At 29.6% G+C, this 17,379-nt stretch overlaps 1 protein-coding gene across 3 annotated transcripts in view; it reads left to right on the top strand.

Moving 5' to 3' along the window:
* The window catches only part of Sur (Sulfonylurea receptor), a 134,401-nt gene that overhangs the window by 34,444 nt on the left and 82,578 nt on the right, over positions 1–17,379 (top strand). For all 3 annotated transcript variants that reach the window (XM_075363787.1, XM_075363786.1, XM_075363788.1), the window contains 2 exons: positions 586–723; positions 11,674–11,836. In XM_075363787.1, the coding sequence (XP_075219902.1) occupies positions 586–723; positions 11,674–11,836 (301 nt within the window). The remainder of the gene's footprint in view (positions 1–585; positions 724–11,673; positions 11,837–17,379) is intronic.

The raw sequence follows: 17,379 nt of genomic DNA, 5'->3' as shown, positions 1-17,379 counted from the left end.
CATATGCCGTTCATACATTTTGTTGTTACATTGGACCATCCTTCTGATATATTTTTTATTGCATGAAGAATGTTATAATTTTTCCAAAATCCTCTCAAAGTCTGATCTTTCTCAGTTCCCGCAGTTGCTTGGGTGAAAGTGATTCTTAAATAATGCACTTTGAAGTTAGCAATACACTCTTGATCCATCGGATGTTATTTCAAATTATTTGAATAATCCAGTCTTCATCCTATTTAACAAAATATTTATTAAAAATTATAAACAGTGAAGAAAAATAATTGTTTCTAGACATGATTTTCTAAATATATATATATATATATATTTGATGAAAACTATACAAATGATACATTTAAAAAAATTTTTTATGAAATTTTTTCATCGTAAGTGTGAATGGTTGTAGGTCAAGGTAGTCATAACTCAAGAAGTTACAGTGTATGGTTTTTTCTTCTTTGGCAGTAAATATAATTTATTTACTCTTAGATAATTGTGTTATTATGGTTTAAGAAAACCATGTAATCTGTGATTTTTATTAAATGTTATATCCTACATAATTTTTTAAAATTGATTTTTTTTTTTTGTTTCTAGATAATGATATTGATGTACCTATTATATTGGAAACTAGGAATATCAGCTGTTATTGGTGCCACTACATGCATCGCTCTCGTTATACCTTTACAATTTATTGTTGGTAAAAAAATGTCCACTAATACAAAGGCTATTTCTGTAGGTTTTTATTTGTATTTGATTTATTCTTTGTTTTTGTTAGTAATGTTTTTATTCATTGAACATCCTGATGAAACAGAATATCATCTTAAAATTATTAAAAACTCTATTTAAATTTAATGGAATAATTCTTCCAATGGCTTTTCAGAGATAATTATCATCTTCCTCTGTACAGTTTCTGGTAACACTTGTTAATCTCACCTAACTTAAAAAGATCAGCTCCTTCAGTGTGTAATCAAATTATTTATTTCATCTATGTTTGGTTATTTATTTTTTGTTTTTATCAAATTTAATGTGTTTGTAAATATCATAGCTGTGTATAAAATTTACATGTAGTCGTTGATGCCTTTATATGTGTGTCTTGTATCTTTGTGATGATTTGCAAAATAGTTGTTTAAATTAACAAAGACACTAAATGTACAATCTAAAAAATTAAAAATAAACACAGTGTAGAATATATTATTCAACTGCCTACTTCAGGGGTTTTTTAAACTTTTTAAGTGTTAACATAGCAATATAACAGTCACTAACAGTCTTAAGACCTTTTAACACAATATTCTTGCAGGAAACTTCATGATTCTCTATGAATTAATTAGCTCTGAAAAGCATTTAAAAGAATGGTTATATTAATTTGAGAGTGGTTTTTTGATTATTAATAATTTAAAAATAAATAGTATTTTAATTTTTACTTCTATAAAAAAATTGTTTTTATATGTTTATCACAGGAATTGAAGATCAGGAATTATTATTATTAAAACATATATATATATATTGAATTTGAAATTCCATTCAGACTTGGCATTATTTATTTACTACAAAATTTATCTTTTATAAAAACCGTCAATTCAATTCAATATTAATCATATTTAGCTCTGTTTATCTTTTGATAAATAATTAAAAAATGTTCACTTAGCAATTATCAGTTGTTATTTCTTCATCAAAATAAAAAAAAAAAAAAAATTGGAGTTCCTTTGTCAGGGAAGGGGGGTATTAAGTTCTTATTAGTCATTACTAAAGTATGACTACTTTAGTAACTAATTTAACAAATTTATATTTTGAGCATTAAAAGTTTGAAATTGCCAAACAATTTTTTTTCATTTTGGGTTTCTTACTCAAGAGAAAGCATTTGGGTAAAATTAATTTTTAAGAAAATAATCCGTAAATGGTGATAATAAATTTAAAAAAAAGAACTTTTTAAAATTGCTTAAAAACACAGAGGTACAGTCATAATTCTGAAGAAACAAAGTTATATGCAATTTTCTTGGAAGGTGATGGAAATTTTGGCTAATTTTTTTTTCAAGAAATACTAGAGTAAGGACTATAACAAAATTAAGATTTTTACATTTTAAATCCAATGGGCAACTTATGAGCTGAATTTAAATTTAAAATAAGTTAAAAAAAAATTGTTTGTTACTATAGACCATTGGTGTGAGATGGGTAAAGATTTTTATAGTGGTTTGAAGGCTTATTGATGTAGAAAATGTGGATGCAGAATAATCTTTATCTGAAGCAAGATATAACAAAAAATAAGAGAAAAATGTATGAAGTAATTTTTTTTGGGGTGGAAGTGAATATTAAATAAAGATTTTTTGTAATTTGTGATCTTTATAAAAAACTTCAACTTTTGTAAGAAAGGTTTTTGCTAAAGTACCCCAGTGAAGATTGAAATTTTATTTTGGCCAAAACACCCCCACTCCTTTTTCAAGTTTTTGCAAAAATTTATTATTATATTCTTAACTCCTCCCAAGGTAACTGTCCACCAAATTTGAAGAAAATTGGTTCAACAGGACCAGAGTTATAAGACCAAATACTGACCAAGATACATACATAACAAATAAATGTCCATCTAACAAAAATAAAATTTCTGGACTTTGAAGAAGCATTGGAATAAAAAACTTTTTCTTAGATTATTTACAATTTATTTAAATCTATTTCTGTTTTGTTGAAAATATACTTTTTTTAAATGTCTTCTTAAGACACAAAATTTAAATAGACCAATTTTTTTAGATTTTTTTTTTTTTTTGATCGTTCTATCTATCTACTTTCCTGTTACAACAGCATATATTGGTATAACCAGGAGAGTAAAAAAAAAAAATAGAAAAAGTTACTGAAATTAGGTATCACCTGCAGTTACTTGATGAATACATAAATATGACTGAATATTTACTGTAACATAAGATTAAAATCATGCAGAAAATTTCTTTTTTACATTCATAAGTGTAGGAATAATGTATTTTTTGAACTCTTGTCTCTGTCTACCCCTCAATTATAAACATGTCATTCATTCATTCATCAATGAGAAATATATAGTTATTTGGAATAATTAAAAATGATGTTTGTTTTGTTAATGCCAAAGTATTGTCAAAATATGTGTTGGCATTGTTGTTTATCAAACATTCAATCATATATTTAGTAAAATGCCAATAATTTAAACTAACTGAAATCTATGTCTGTGAAGTTTTGATTTGGATTTTTGAACATGATACAATAATTCATAACAACTATTGTGTAGTAACTACAGAATAACAGAACATTAACATAATTTTTTTTAAATGTAGTGTCTATACTTTGGGAATTACTTTTTTTACTGCAATATCTAGCCAGACTTTAAACTAGAGGACACCTGTAAGCTTGGTTTCCTCCTGTTGTTCTATGTGGCATAGTGACCCCTCTAAAAATCTTGTCCTGTAACTATGAATGACTTATTCTTCCATCTTAAGGCTGTATTTCCTCTTTGTCATTTTCTTTTGCATGTTTCTCTAACATCTCCAATATGTATGTTCCTGATACTTTGAATTGTTTGTCCCTAACCATCCAGTCAATAATATCTATTTCTGTAAATTTTCATTTAACATATGTTAAGAAAGCTGTTCATTTTTTTTTTTCTTTAAACGTCTCTTAAAGGATGAGAATTTAGTAAAATCTTATTCTATGAATGAATAATAATCTTAGGCTATAACTCATTCCAAGACTTTACAACCCAGTAAATATTGTTCAGTAATTTTCTATTTCCTTAAATTGGCATACTGCATTTTCCTGTTTATGTTACTTGTATGAGAAATTGCATAAGGCGTTGAATGTTTTATTCTTCGTTTATTCCAAAACCACTTAGTCTAGTGCTTATTTTAAACTTTTGTCATTTAATGTTAAAAAAACCACAATATCATCAGATTATAATTCTTTTTGGGTGTAAGGATATGTTATACAGAATTACAAGAGCTATATGTGGCAGTTAATTTTCCTGTAAACATTTTTCTGTATGCCGCACAGTTTTGTCATAAAACCTTTTTATGAAAATATATCTGATCAATGATCTTTTCTGGTTTGTGTAATTATCAGACATTGCAGAAATGGACATATTGTTAAGGTTTAGTTGACTCGTCCACAAATTCCATTTTGTAATTTTTTTTTTATACATGTTGCACAAGCTAAAATCATCAAATTTTGTGTATATCTTTTTGCCTACTATGAGTTTCCTTACTTCTTTATGTGCAAGTGTCTTGAAGGATAGCATTTTATAATTGAACAGTTTCATCACAGGTATTAAGTTGATCAGGTTTCAGATTTTCAATTCTCATCAGTTATTCTAATTTTTTTTACTTCCTTATACGAAGTAAAGGAAGTATTGTGATCGTGAAAAATTTTGGTTTTCAGATTTTAATGTAAATATCCACTTTGACCATCCCTGAATCCATTTTTATCAGTTTCAGTGTGATGTCTGTACATACATGCGTATATACGCACGTATGTATATCACATAACTCAAAAATGATTAGCCGTAGGATGTTGAAATTTTGGATTTAGAACTGTTGTAACATCTAGTTGTACACCTCCCCTTTTCATTGCAATTGACTGGAAAAAAGCCCAAAATCCAAAAAAATTTTGATTTTGGACTTTATCTTAATTGCAGTAATAAGCCCTCTTTGAGAGCTTTTCAACAATGTACATTGTACATAAGTGGTATTTTCATTGGTTCTAGAGTAATAGCCAAATAAAATTTTTAATAAATACATTAAAATTTTTTAAGGCACATTGATACGAATGACTTCATCTCTTTCTTTTTTTTTTAATTTATTGATTTATTTACCTTTGATTGTAAAAAAAATTTACAATAAATAATAATTCAATAATAACAATAAAAAAAATAAGAAAAATTATCTGAAGTTATTGAAATAAAATTTTAAGTAATTTCCATTTAAAAAAAAATGTGTAAATGTAATTTAATAGGTGTGCAAGGAAGTCATGTGGTGTCCAGATCAGATTTTATTTTAGATAAAACCACGACCTCAGTCAATGAGAATAGCCTTTCAACTTTCTCTGCCTCATATTCAGAAGCAACTTCATGGTCTCCCATTTTCTAGTCGTTTTACTACATCCAATTTAATTTCTATTGAATCATACTTTTTCTGTTTTTCCTTTCACTATAAAATTTAATTCAAAACAACAAAGTAAAATATTATTAATACACACAAATTAGAAAACTGTAATGATGTGTTGTAAACATTTTAGAATACTACAAACTCTTAATAAAAACTGTTATTGTTCTATAACAATTTCTGTTTAACCTTTAAAAAAAACAAAAGGAATGCAGAGTGCTAAATAAGAGACAGCTGTTAGGTAATTATTATTTATGACAATTTTTTACCAAAAAAAAAAAAAATTAATGAATCAAAATTAATAATAAAATCAAAAAGTATTTGCTTATTCTTCTATATTGATATTATCCCCTTCAAAATTGTCCTCCAGAGATACAACTCACTTATTCCAACCTATCTTCCAATCCTCAAAACATTTGTGGAAAAAATTTTTGAAATAGCCTTAAGTTCACTTAGCAGTTTTTTCTCTATTTCATCTATCATTGCAAATTGTTGTCCTTTTAATCTTCTAATTGCTGGGAGCAAGAAAGAGTAACAGAATGTGATGTCTAGAGATTACAGATGCTGTAGATCAGTGTGGTGTTATTTTTGATTAAATAATCGTGAATTAATAGTGAGTTGTTATGGTGAAAATCCAAGAATATTTTGTCCTTATTTGTGGGGTTGTTTTCTTTGAATTGACTAACTTAAGTGGCATAAAACTGCTAAATAATACTGTTTATTGACTGCACAACCTTGTTATTAGAATTCATTATAGAAGATGCCTTTGTAATAGAAAAAACAAAAAGGAGAACCTTAACATTTCACCAAATTTGGATTTTGTTTTTTCCTGTCTTGATTCTTCATCAGAATGATTGGACATTCATTTCAATATCATAACCATACAGTCACTTTTTGCCACCTGTTATGACATTTTCAATTAATTCTGAATCATCAGCTAATGATTATTCTGTGATGCTAAGGAAAATTCAACAGTTTTGGAACACATTTTTTTGCTGCTAATTTCATGTCCAAAATATTAGTCAAAATTGTTTCACACAAGCATAAAAAATTCCCACCTCTTCAGCAATTTCTCTAATGGTGATTAGACTATTATCGATCAAATTGTCCTTTATTTTGTCAATTTTTTCATCAGTTTTTGATGTGTTAGGACGTCTAGTGGTTTTGTTGTCTTCACATTTTCATGGCCTTCTTGAAACTTTTAGTACAATTCATATACCCTTAGTGTCAACATAACATCTTTGACAAAAGCCTGCTGTATCATCTTCACGCATTTTATTTCACTTTTAGCGAAAAATTTTATGCAAATCCTTTTCTCAATCATTTTCTAACCAAATAAATCCCTACTCTGAATAAAATTCATCCTAATTAATCAGTAGCTAAATTTCACACCTTGTAGACCTGGCCTGTGTTTATTTCTATCCTTTTTCATGCTAATATGTAAAATGTAGTATTTACTTTATTTTTGAAGTGTGTTCAATGTCATTATTTCTATTTATTTTCACTTTTGAGTAATCTAATATTACTGAATAAGCATTGCCAATGAATGTTGAAAATAATGTTGAGAGTAATTGTAAAAATTCTAGATAGAAATGACTAATAAAAATTAAAAAATATATTGGCAAGAACATCGTACAACCATATAAATGTAACCAACAGAAATTTATTTATGTTGATCGCATTACAGATCTTAAATATACATTTTCAAGTACAGATAAGAAGCAAATATTTGCAATAAATAACAGATTTAAAACCCTTAGTCCAGAAAGGGATAAAAAACAGCAAAACATAACAAACAAAAAATAATAGAAAAACAGCAAAAAAATTAAAAAAGTAAAGTTTGAACATGTTATTTGGGTTAGAGAAATAGTAAATTTAATTTATATTTTAAAAAAATTAGATTTAAAAATATGTTCAAATGATGATACTAAATAGTTATATTATCTACTATAGATAATAATGGTAGCACAATAGTTTGTTTAGTGGCTGAAATTGTATACATTGTCTTTTCAGAAAATAATCGAACATTATTCGATTATATGCCAACAGAGATATTTAGTGATGTGTGGTTGGCAGCATTGTTTCACAAAACCTCTGTAACCACATGTTCTTGGGTTGTTATCGCGTTTAGTTTATTTGAGTGCAACATATTTAAGTATTAGTGATTTTTGTAATTGTGATTTTCGAGAGCAACAATGTAACGTAAAATTTTGTGTGAAACTAGGGAAAACTTTCACAGAAACGTTTCAACTTTTGAAACAAGCTACAAAGATGATGCTCTGGGTTGTATGCAATGTTACAAATGGTTTTCATGGTTTAAAATTGGTCGCCAGTCAATTGAAGATGACCCTCAACCAGGAAGGTTTTTGACTTCAACTGATGACACCCACATTCAGAAAATCAACATCCACCTGGTGCATGCAAGTTGTTGATTGACTGTTAGAGAACTTGCATCTCAGTTGGATCGTGCCATGACATTTTGACTGAAAAGATTGAACACACATCAAGTTGCAGCAAAGTTTGTTCCTCATTTGATAACAAAACAGCAGAAAGAACATAAAGTGGTTGTTTGTTGGTAACTTGAACAAGCCAGTGACGAAACATTCATGCAAAGCATCATAATGGGAGATGAAAGCTGGGTTTATGGCTATGACATTGAGACAAAAGTTCAATCATCACAGTGGATTGGCAAAGGATCTCCACGTCCCAAGAGTGTCAGTCTCGATCCAATGTTAAAATGATGCTCTCTGTTTTTTTGATTTTAATGGAAACATTTTGAATTCTTGCCTCAAGGTGAAACAAGGCATTTTACAATGGTTATGTGAAAAAATCCGCAAAAAGAGACCAGAGTTGTGGCGAGACAACTCATGGTTCCTTCCTTCACCATGACAGTGTGCCTGCACACTTGAGATTTGTCAATTTATCAATTTTGTACCAGAAATCAGATGACTGTCTTCCCTGCCTCCCTACTTGCCAGACCTGACTCCTTGTGATTTTTTCTTATTTCTGAAATTCCGAAGTCAGTGATGAAAGGATACCATTTTGAGACTGTTGAGTTTATTAAGTTTTTTAGACTATTGATAACATTAAAGCAGATTTGTCACGGTCTTTAAAGGCCATTTAAAATGAACCTGTCCAGGACTGCTTCATGAAGTGGAAACGCTGCTGGGAAAAGTGTGTGAATAGGGAAGGAGAGTACTTTGAAGAGGAGAAGAAGCAGTAATATGTAAAATTAATAATAAAGATTAAAAAAAATAAAGTTCGGCTATTTTTCTCTCTATGTTTTAATTTTTCAAAATACATTTTTATCTTAATACATATAATTGAATATGTATTTAATTCATATATGTTTTGATGAAGAAAGATCTCTGCAAAACACTTGTGAAAAGAGAGAAATAAATGATAATATTAATCAGGAAGTTGGAGATAATCAGTTTTTGCAAATAATTATTTTCTGCTACACAGATGCAATTTTGCTAGATTATTAATATAATTATCTATATATTAGATGATATAAATTAGCTTAAATTAAATTAGAACTTGTTTTTGATGTTTACTAATAGATAACCCTACAAGGATTTTTGGGAATGTGTGTAAAATAATAGGTTCAGTATTCAAAATTTTAAATGTTTGCAAGATGGCTTGTCAGTTAATAATGGCTTGAATGTCTAACACTTCTGAGCGAGGCTACAGGAGGTCATTTAATTTAGCAGGTTTTTTTTTTAGTTTTAAGACATGCTGAATGAGAGTATGATCCAAAGTAAAAACTATAGCATGTTTTACAAACTATAATAAAAAAGAAATTCCCATAGGTCGATTTAATTAATATGAAACCTTGATTTACGAGGACTGTCTGAAAAGTTTTGAGCCTCAACATGAAGATTGCAACACTTGTCAACAAAAGTTAGGGAATGTATTCATGCATACATTAAAAGGTACTCATTAGAATTTCAGCCATTTAGGATGCTCAGTTGTTTGATAATCTTTGAGCAAGTCATTGTGAGTGGTTTTGTGAAAATGGAAAAAATTGAATATTTTGCGGGAAGGTGATGGGGACTGTTTTTTGGGATAGTAATGAAATTTTGTATATTGATTATCTTCAGGAAGGTAAAACAATAACGGGAGAGTATTACACATCATTACTTGACAAGCTGAAGGCAGAAATTGTAAAAAAAAACTACCACATTTCAAGAAGAAGAAAGTGCTTTTCCATCAGGGCAATGTACCTGCTCACAGTTCAATGGTCGCCGTGGCTAAAATTCATAAATTGCACTTTGAATTGGTTGATCACTCATCGTATTCACCCGATCTGGCGCCAAGTGATGTTTTCTTGTTTCCTAACCTTAAAGTTTTGCTTGGAGGAAAGAGATTTTCATTGGATGAGGAGGTTATCGCACACATAAACGCCTATTTTTCAGAGAAAGATCCAGCTACTATTAGGAAGGGTTAAATAGAGTATTGCTGGATAAAAGTATATTGACTTGAAAGGAGACTTTGTTGAAAAATAAAACTATATTTGACAGAAGAAATACATCTTTCTATGTTAGGCCCAAAACTTTTCAGACAATCCTCGTATTATAAATCTACTGTACTATATTGTGTAGTACCAAAAATATGTTTCAAAAAGGCTAAAAAACATTTAAAAACCATGTTTTTAAATACCATAAAGTGATTCTTATTTAATAAATGAAAACTTATTTGAAATAATAACTCTTATTTTTCTAGATTATTTTTCAGCAATATTTTGTTACTGCAAGTTCTCTCATTTATTTTTTTAGCAAATGTAGTTGCATTGGATATGAGTCTTTTAACATAAAAGTTTCAGCAAGGGTCTTAATTGTTCCTTTGGTATAAGCTAAAAGGTTATTTTTTTTATCATGGATTGGCCCAATTGATATCTGCTCTATTAATCAAGTCATCCTCACCAGAATCATTCTTTGTATCATAAGTTTCTTTTATGGATTTAAAAATATTATTTAAAAAGAGAATACTGCTGTATCACTATCGTTTTCTAACCAACTTTTGCATCCTCATCACAATTTCCAAATTTGGGAAGTGAATCAAAAAGACTGTTTTGATTGCATTTTGTAAATTATGTATAGTAAGAAATTAAGGATTTGTTCATTAAAGCAGAACCAAATGTTAACCTTTTTTTTTAAAAAGGTTCCTTTATTTCATAAATGAAATGTCTTTTGTTTGGTATTTATTTTTAAAATCCATAAATACCTGCATATTAGTGTGTAAATAAATAATGTCCAGTTAAGTGTAGTAGATAGGCCAAACAAATTTTTTGATAGTTACAGTTACTGATTTTCATGTAAATGATCAACTGTAACACAATTATTCAAAAATGTTTTGTTAACACTTTAAAAGAATTTGTAGAAATTGCTATTGCACCAAGTCAGATTTTCTGTGGGGATGTCAGAAGGAGAGGGACCAACCTTTTTATGTTTGGAGTTTTCTGAACACAATTCTGCAATGCTTATATACATATATATGTATACAATTTTTTCATCAACTCTACTGGATGCAAATCTCAACTGATCTTTTTGAAACTTGGTGGGGCTCTATTCCCACCAATTAATAGAGCCCTATTGATTTTCAAGTGAATCAGTTCTCAGGAACTGGAGGTAGAGCTAAAAAATGGGGTTTTTAGGTCCCTTTTTCAGATTTTTTTGTTCTACTGGTTGCAGTTTTTAACTGATTTGATGAAATTTGGTAGGATGATAGATACCTAGTAGAAATAGAACCCTATTGATTTTTAAGCAATTCGGTTCACAGGAACTGGAGTTAGAGGCAAAAACTGGATTTTTGGGTATGTTTTCATGTTGACTTGAAGGGTGACGTTATTAGAAAGCCATAATTATATTTTTGCGATCTGGTTTCTTAGTGGTCTCCCAAAACATCATGTTTGTAGTCCAAATCAAATTTTTGCAAGCACCACCAGGTGTGAGCTATCGCTGTAGAACTTTAGTTTTGCAATATCCAAAATGTCATCTGATATGAAGGAAAGGGGTTGGTGTCCAAAAAATCAGTTCTAAAGTTTTAATTGTTTTGGGTTAATTTGAACTATTTCTTTTTTGTGAGCATGGCTCCAAAACCACACAAATTATGCGTAACAGTATCAAATTGGGTTGTTGGCAAGTAGCAGTGTTAAACAGTTGATGCATTCAACCTCAGCAACATTTGATTTGATGCATTCAACATTTGAAAAGGAAGAAGAAAAAACAAATATACAAGTATAATGTATATCCAAATGTATTGGAACAATACACAGTATCTTGCAGTATTGTAAAAGAACAAATGGTACTAACATAATATGAAGTAGGTCTAAAACACCAAAAGCAATATTATTTTCATAAATCATTATAGCAGTACAACATCCATTGTTAAACTAAAACTGAAAATCTGCCCTCCTGATACACTTACTGCAACAGTTTTTTTTTTTCATTCAACCAAATAGTAAATACTGTCAGATAATATTGCCACATATTACAGTTTAACTATAAATTATTTTCTATATGGTTGTGTTATGTACATTACTAATTATTTTTTGTGCTTGTTTTCTCAACAGGATTACAGTGATAAGAGATTGTGGCAGATAAATGAAGTGTTACAAGGAATCCGACTTTTAAAGTTATATGGTTGGGAAATCGACTTTTATAATAAACTGTCATGCACTAGGTCTGGAGAACTCAGTTTACTTGATAAAGATTCTTTGTACTGGGCTATAATGAGTCAGTTAATTTATTTATTTTGTTTGTTAACATTCTATTCACAGTCATTTATTTGTTGTTTGTGGTAATGAAATCATTAACAGTTTCTCGCAACTCTTGTTTTCAAAATAAAGATTTTATAAAACTTTACTTTTTATTTTATATTTAAAGAATGAACTGGTTAAACAAGTAACTATTTACTGGAACATTCATTTACTTATGGTTTTGATAAAATGGCCTCTTATTGGTATGCTCACATATTTATGATTTTAACTTTTATCCATTACACCATATGTTTGAGGGCAATCTCTATTAAAAATTTATTTGATTTTATTTTTTTATTTTTTAACTCAAAATGTTTGAAATTCTCAATTTAAAATGATGTAAAATTTATATTTTTATAAAAGTTAAAAATTATTTTTTTTAAACTTATCTGTAATTGGTGTACTAGAAATTTCAACAATCACAGAAATTGTACAGTTTGTATATATTGAATATTAGATTATGAAAATTCAAGTTTTCCGAGCAGCATTGTCAGACTAATTTTCTATACGGACTTGATATTAAGATACAAAATCTTGAGTGCATTAGCCATAATGAAGAGAAAATGGGTGCTTGGCGGAGAAAATTAACATCTCAAGGGAAAATAGTTTTTCATGGCAGAACTATGGTGGTGCTAAGAGATTGTGTAGATGCTATGGGTGACTATAAAGATGCTATTTGAGACCTACAAAGTTACTATGGTTTATGCCAAAAGGCAAATTGACTGGAAATAGTGCAAACATAAAAAAGGTTGTTTGGGTAAAATATTTTCATGCTATACAAACTTTTCAACCTTTCCCTGATACTGGTGTAAATATATTGAAGCAATTAAAACTTGTGAACATTATGATCATGATAAAGCATCAGACTTTTAGACAAAGATCAGCATATGCTTAACTTGTCATTTCTCAGTATTACCTGCATCATTTTAGTGTTTATATGAATGTTTAGTTCTAAATTTGCTGCATTTAGTTATCTCTTTATTTTATTTATGGCATCTTTCTGATGCTGAAATGTTAGCATATATTACAAATAGTGAACCTTATTTTTATTATTAAATGGATTTGATGATGGTATTGAGTTTTTGGAATTGAATCTTACTGGCAAGAAATATAAAAAATATGATGTAGAAAAAAAACAGACATTTTTCTTCTAGATTGTATTCATCAAATAATTGAGAATTTTAAAATGACATATTTCAAACTTAATAAGTTTTACTGTTATTTTTTTAAATTTATTACATCAAACTCAGTGGTGAAACGATTAAGTGTGTTTATTAAAATAAATTAAAATGAAAAAAAATATTAATGTATATGTGATAACTGTGGTATTAACTACTATATAATTGGCCAAGAGATTAATGTACGAGGGTTATTTTTTTTCAAGATCGGTCACGAAATTAAAACCACAGTGAAAATAAAAAATTTTTTATTTGTAACAAGTACTTGCATAGTTACGCTATTTCTCTACATAGTCACCACTCTGATTTAGACATTTGTCGTAGCTTGGTACCAACTTTCCAATACCCTTGTCATAGAACGGAGCCGCCTGTGTTTTCAGCCATGTTTCTATGCTGGTCTGCAGCTCAGTGTCTGTGCCAAAATGTTGTCCTCCTAGCCAGCGTTTCATGTGAGCAAAGAGGTGAAAATTGGATGGAGCCAAGTCCGGGCTGTATGTTAGGTGATCAAACACTTCCCAACGAAAACGCTGCAGGAGCTTCTTTGTTACAGCTGCAGTGTGCGGCCGAGCATTGTCATGGAGAAAGAAAATGCCTGATGACAACATTCCTCTCCGCTTATTCTGAATTACCCTTCGTAGACGTTGAAGAGTCATACAGTATGAGGCTGCAGTGATGGTCGTGCCACGTTCCATGAATTCCATCAAGAGAACTCCATTTCGGTCCCAGAACACAGTAGCCATACACTTTCTGTTGGAGAAGGCTGCATCATGAACATCTGTACAAACTGCTTTAAAGTTCCTGCACCATTGTCGCACTTTGCAGTCACTCATTGAAGTTTCACCGTACACATCACCCCTCAGCCTGAAGAAATCAAATTACCGCACGCACTTCACTCTTGGCAGGAGATGCTATTGTTGTAGACATGTGTATGTGCTAGCTGTGTGTTCAGAACTAAATGAAGTGACACGGCATGATTGATGGCCATACTAGAGACGCTGCGCAGCACATATGCGCAAAGGTTCATCTGATTTTTGCGCGGGTTTTTATTTCACAACTGATTGAACCTTGAAAAAAAAATAACCCTTGTAATTGTCATATGAGGGTTTCTTATTCACCCCCAGTAAATGTAATAAATTATTGACTAGGGGTGACATAATTTCATCATAATCATTGTTTAAAGAAAAAGTTGCTATTATTTGGATGAATGCATGTTAATTAATGATTAAAAATAAATAAACAGTCCTGGCTGATCTAAATAAATCTTTAAATGTAATATTGTTTTTGCTTAAGGGTAACAGTAAAAATTATAGTAATTGTTTAATGTTGGGGCACCACTTTCTGTTTTTCTAATATTTAAAAATATCATAAAAGCTTAGATAAGAATATTTATAGGTAATTTTGAAGCTAGGAAAGATAAAATAACACTGTTTTTGCATTTTGATTGTGTACTGTCATCTTATCAATACAGATATGTAATGCAGAATGCTTCCTGTGACATTTACCTTGCATCTGCTATTCTGCTTTCAGTCATGTCTTTTTTTTTTTTTATTTTGATCTTGCTTTTGATGTATCGCAAGTGAGAACATATCTTAACTAAGGTCTGTCTGAGGAAATGGTGCAGCAGATATAAAATTTGAATTCAGCATGTATGAGTTATACCTTAGTGGTTTAGGCTGAATCATCTGTCACTCCCATGTTCTAGTGCAATTATTGCTTTATGTGTAAAATAATGCACTGTAAGTTATCATTTGTCTGGTGCCATGGCATGCTGATGATAAGCAATTAAAAATTCTGTTCAGTCTTTGTTTGATGTGTAATAACAATAACATCATTTGTAATGCTTCACAGAATTATTCAGTTCAGTGAAAGAATTTCAATCTTAGCGTGTTACTCTGTATGGTATAATACAGTTTTATATTTCCACTTTTATAACAGTTTTATTCAGTGTTATTCTCATTAATCGTAATTTACTGTGTTTTTGTTCCAGTCAGATTTTAACAAAGTAATTCTGTCATGAAACATAAACTGTGGAAAGCTTTTAAGTGGTTCTAAAAAAATATAATCAGCAACATATACATAACCTTAAAATAAAATAACACTAAAACTGTAGTCACGCATTGCATGGAAAACAAGTAGTGCAACAGGCATTAATGAAAGAACAATTTTTAATAATAAAGAATCGAAAAATTTATAGTAAACATGTTAGCCCTAAAAAGACTTGAAAGTATGTGAAAATGATTGAAAAGTTGGACGATTTTACTAAAACTGCTACCAGAAAAAAATTCATTAGTTGTATTTCAATAACAAGTTTCCTAACTTGAACAAAATATTAAATGCTGTAAATACTGATTTTGAACTGCCAAATTTTTCTAGAAGTATATTACATCATGTTTTAAAATCAGAGCATTTTTATTTCATGTCCAGGAAAAATAATTCTTTATTGATTGGACATAAAAATGTTATTTCATGTCATAGGGAATATTTAAGAAAAATTAAGCCATTTCGTGAAGAGGATAAGACAATTTATTATCTAGATGAAACTTTGGTTAATGTGGGACATGCACAGGAAAAGGTATGAGTGGATAAACATATAAAGATTGCAAAAGATGATTTTATGAAAGGTTTGTCATCTGGGATAAAAACCCTGGCTGGGAAAGGTGAATAATAGTAATGCACATTGGAAGTGAAATTGGGTTTTTGAGTGGTGGTTTATTACAGGTATTTTAGATTTTCATAAGAGTATCAGTATGAAATGAATGGTGGCAATTTTATGCAGTGGTTTTAAAGACATAATTGTCGCTGAAGGTTCCATTATAGTAATGGATAATGCACCATACTATTGCTAGAAAGTGAAAAAATTTGATCCGAAAATCAAAAATTGCCAATTTTAAATTGCAACTGAAGACATGTTAAAAGTAGAACTTTAAAAAATAATAGAATAAATTAAAAATTTATTCATTATCAAGTACATGAAATCACAAATTCAAAAAATTCTGTTGTGTTCGGTCTTCCTCCATATCACTGCAATTCTCACCTGATAGAATTGGTATGGGTCAAAGGTTACATTGGGATTAATAACATAATGGTAAGTTAAGTAATGTTAAAAATCTATTGTTAGAAAGTTAATAGAGTGGGTGCAAATACTTGGAAAAATTGTGTCAGCACGTAATTAAAGAAGAAAAAAGCATGAGAAGCGAGTAGACAGTTTGAGTGAAAATATTATTGAAGATATAGTGATAAATTTTGGAAAGGATGGCAATAGTTTAACAGACAGTAGCTTATTGGGTCATGAAGAAATACAGTAAAATATGTTTTCCGTTTTACTTGGTGAAATTTTAATATAATGGTAACATACTTTTTAAAAATTCTTGTTTTTAAAGTGAATGTATCATGTTATTACAATTTTGTAATTTCTTTAATACAAATTGTATTTACTTCATTTATATGTTAAAAGTAAAGAGAAGTGCTTTTTTCTCTTGGATGGACTGCACTAAATTAAATTAAATTAGAATCATCATATTGTTACATTTTGGTTTGTTGCATGCTTTCGTAAAATAAAATATAATTTTACTCATGTAAGATGAAGAAAAACTAGTTAAATTTTTGAATGAACATGAGCTAACACCAATCACATATAAATATCTGAAGTATAGTAGTGATATGGCTCTAAATAGTAGAGTATTCAGTTGTAATAAAATTAATAACCATTGTGAACAATAAGTGGAAAAAAGTGGTTGACATACTGTGTATTAAAGTTTCACGTTTGCAAGTACATGGTTCATAAACCATAATTTGTTGCAGAAGAAAAAGTATGCCGTTTTGTGAATTTTTAGGTGCTTCTACCTTTGCCACAGCAGTATTTCATTTGTAATGAGCTCAAAACATACAGACAAACCTGTATAGACTAGTATTACCTTTGAGAGGTGTATGTTTTTATCATTCAGGAGAACAGTTTGAAGCTAGATCATGTAGATGGCAAAAATATAATTATGGATATGTTATTAAAGGTGAACAGGTTTTTGTTGGAATAGACCGAGACAGTAGAAAATGTTTTCTAGTTCCTGTACTAACACCAGTATGTAAACCAGTATGTTTCTTTCAATTATCAAGGAACACATATAAATAGGCACAATAATAATTGTTGACTGCTGATAGCCAAGTAACTGCCTTAGTACACAAGGAGGGTTTACTCATCTTATCATGAACTATTAGATACTATTTGTGGATCCAGGCACAAACACACATGCACAAAATATAAAAAGTGGTGTGGGGTACATTCAAATATATGCCCCATTTAAGAAATTGTAATCGCAGTTTTGTAGGGCATTTAGCCAATGTTTAA

Source organism: Lycorma delicatula, chromosome 4, assembly GCF_047948215.1.
Source record: "Lycorma delicatula isolate Av1 chromosome 4, ASM4794821v1, whole genome shotgun sequence".
NCBI classification, from domain to species: Eukaryota; Metazoa; Arthropoda; class Insecta; order Hemiptera; family Fulgoridae; genus Lycorma; species Lycorma delicatula.
Note: the sequence above shows the minus strand (reverse complement) of the source record. Positions and strands in the feature narration are given on the sequence as shown.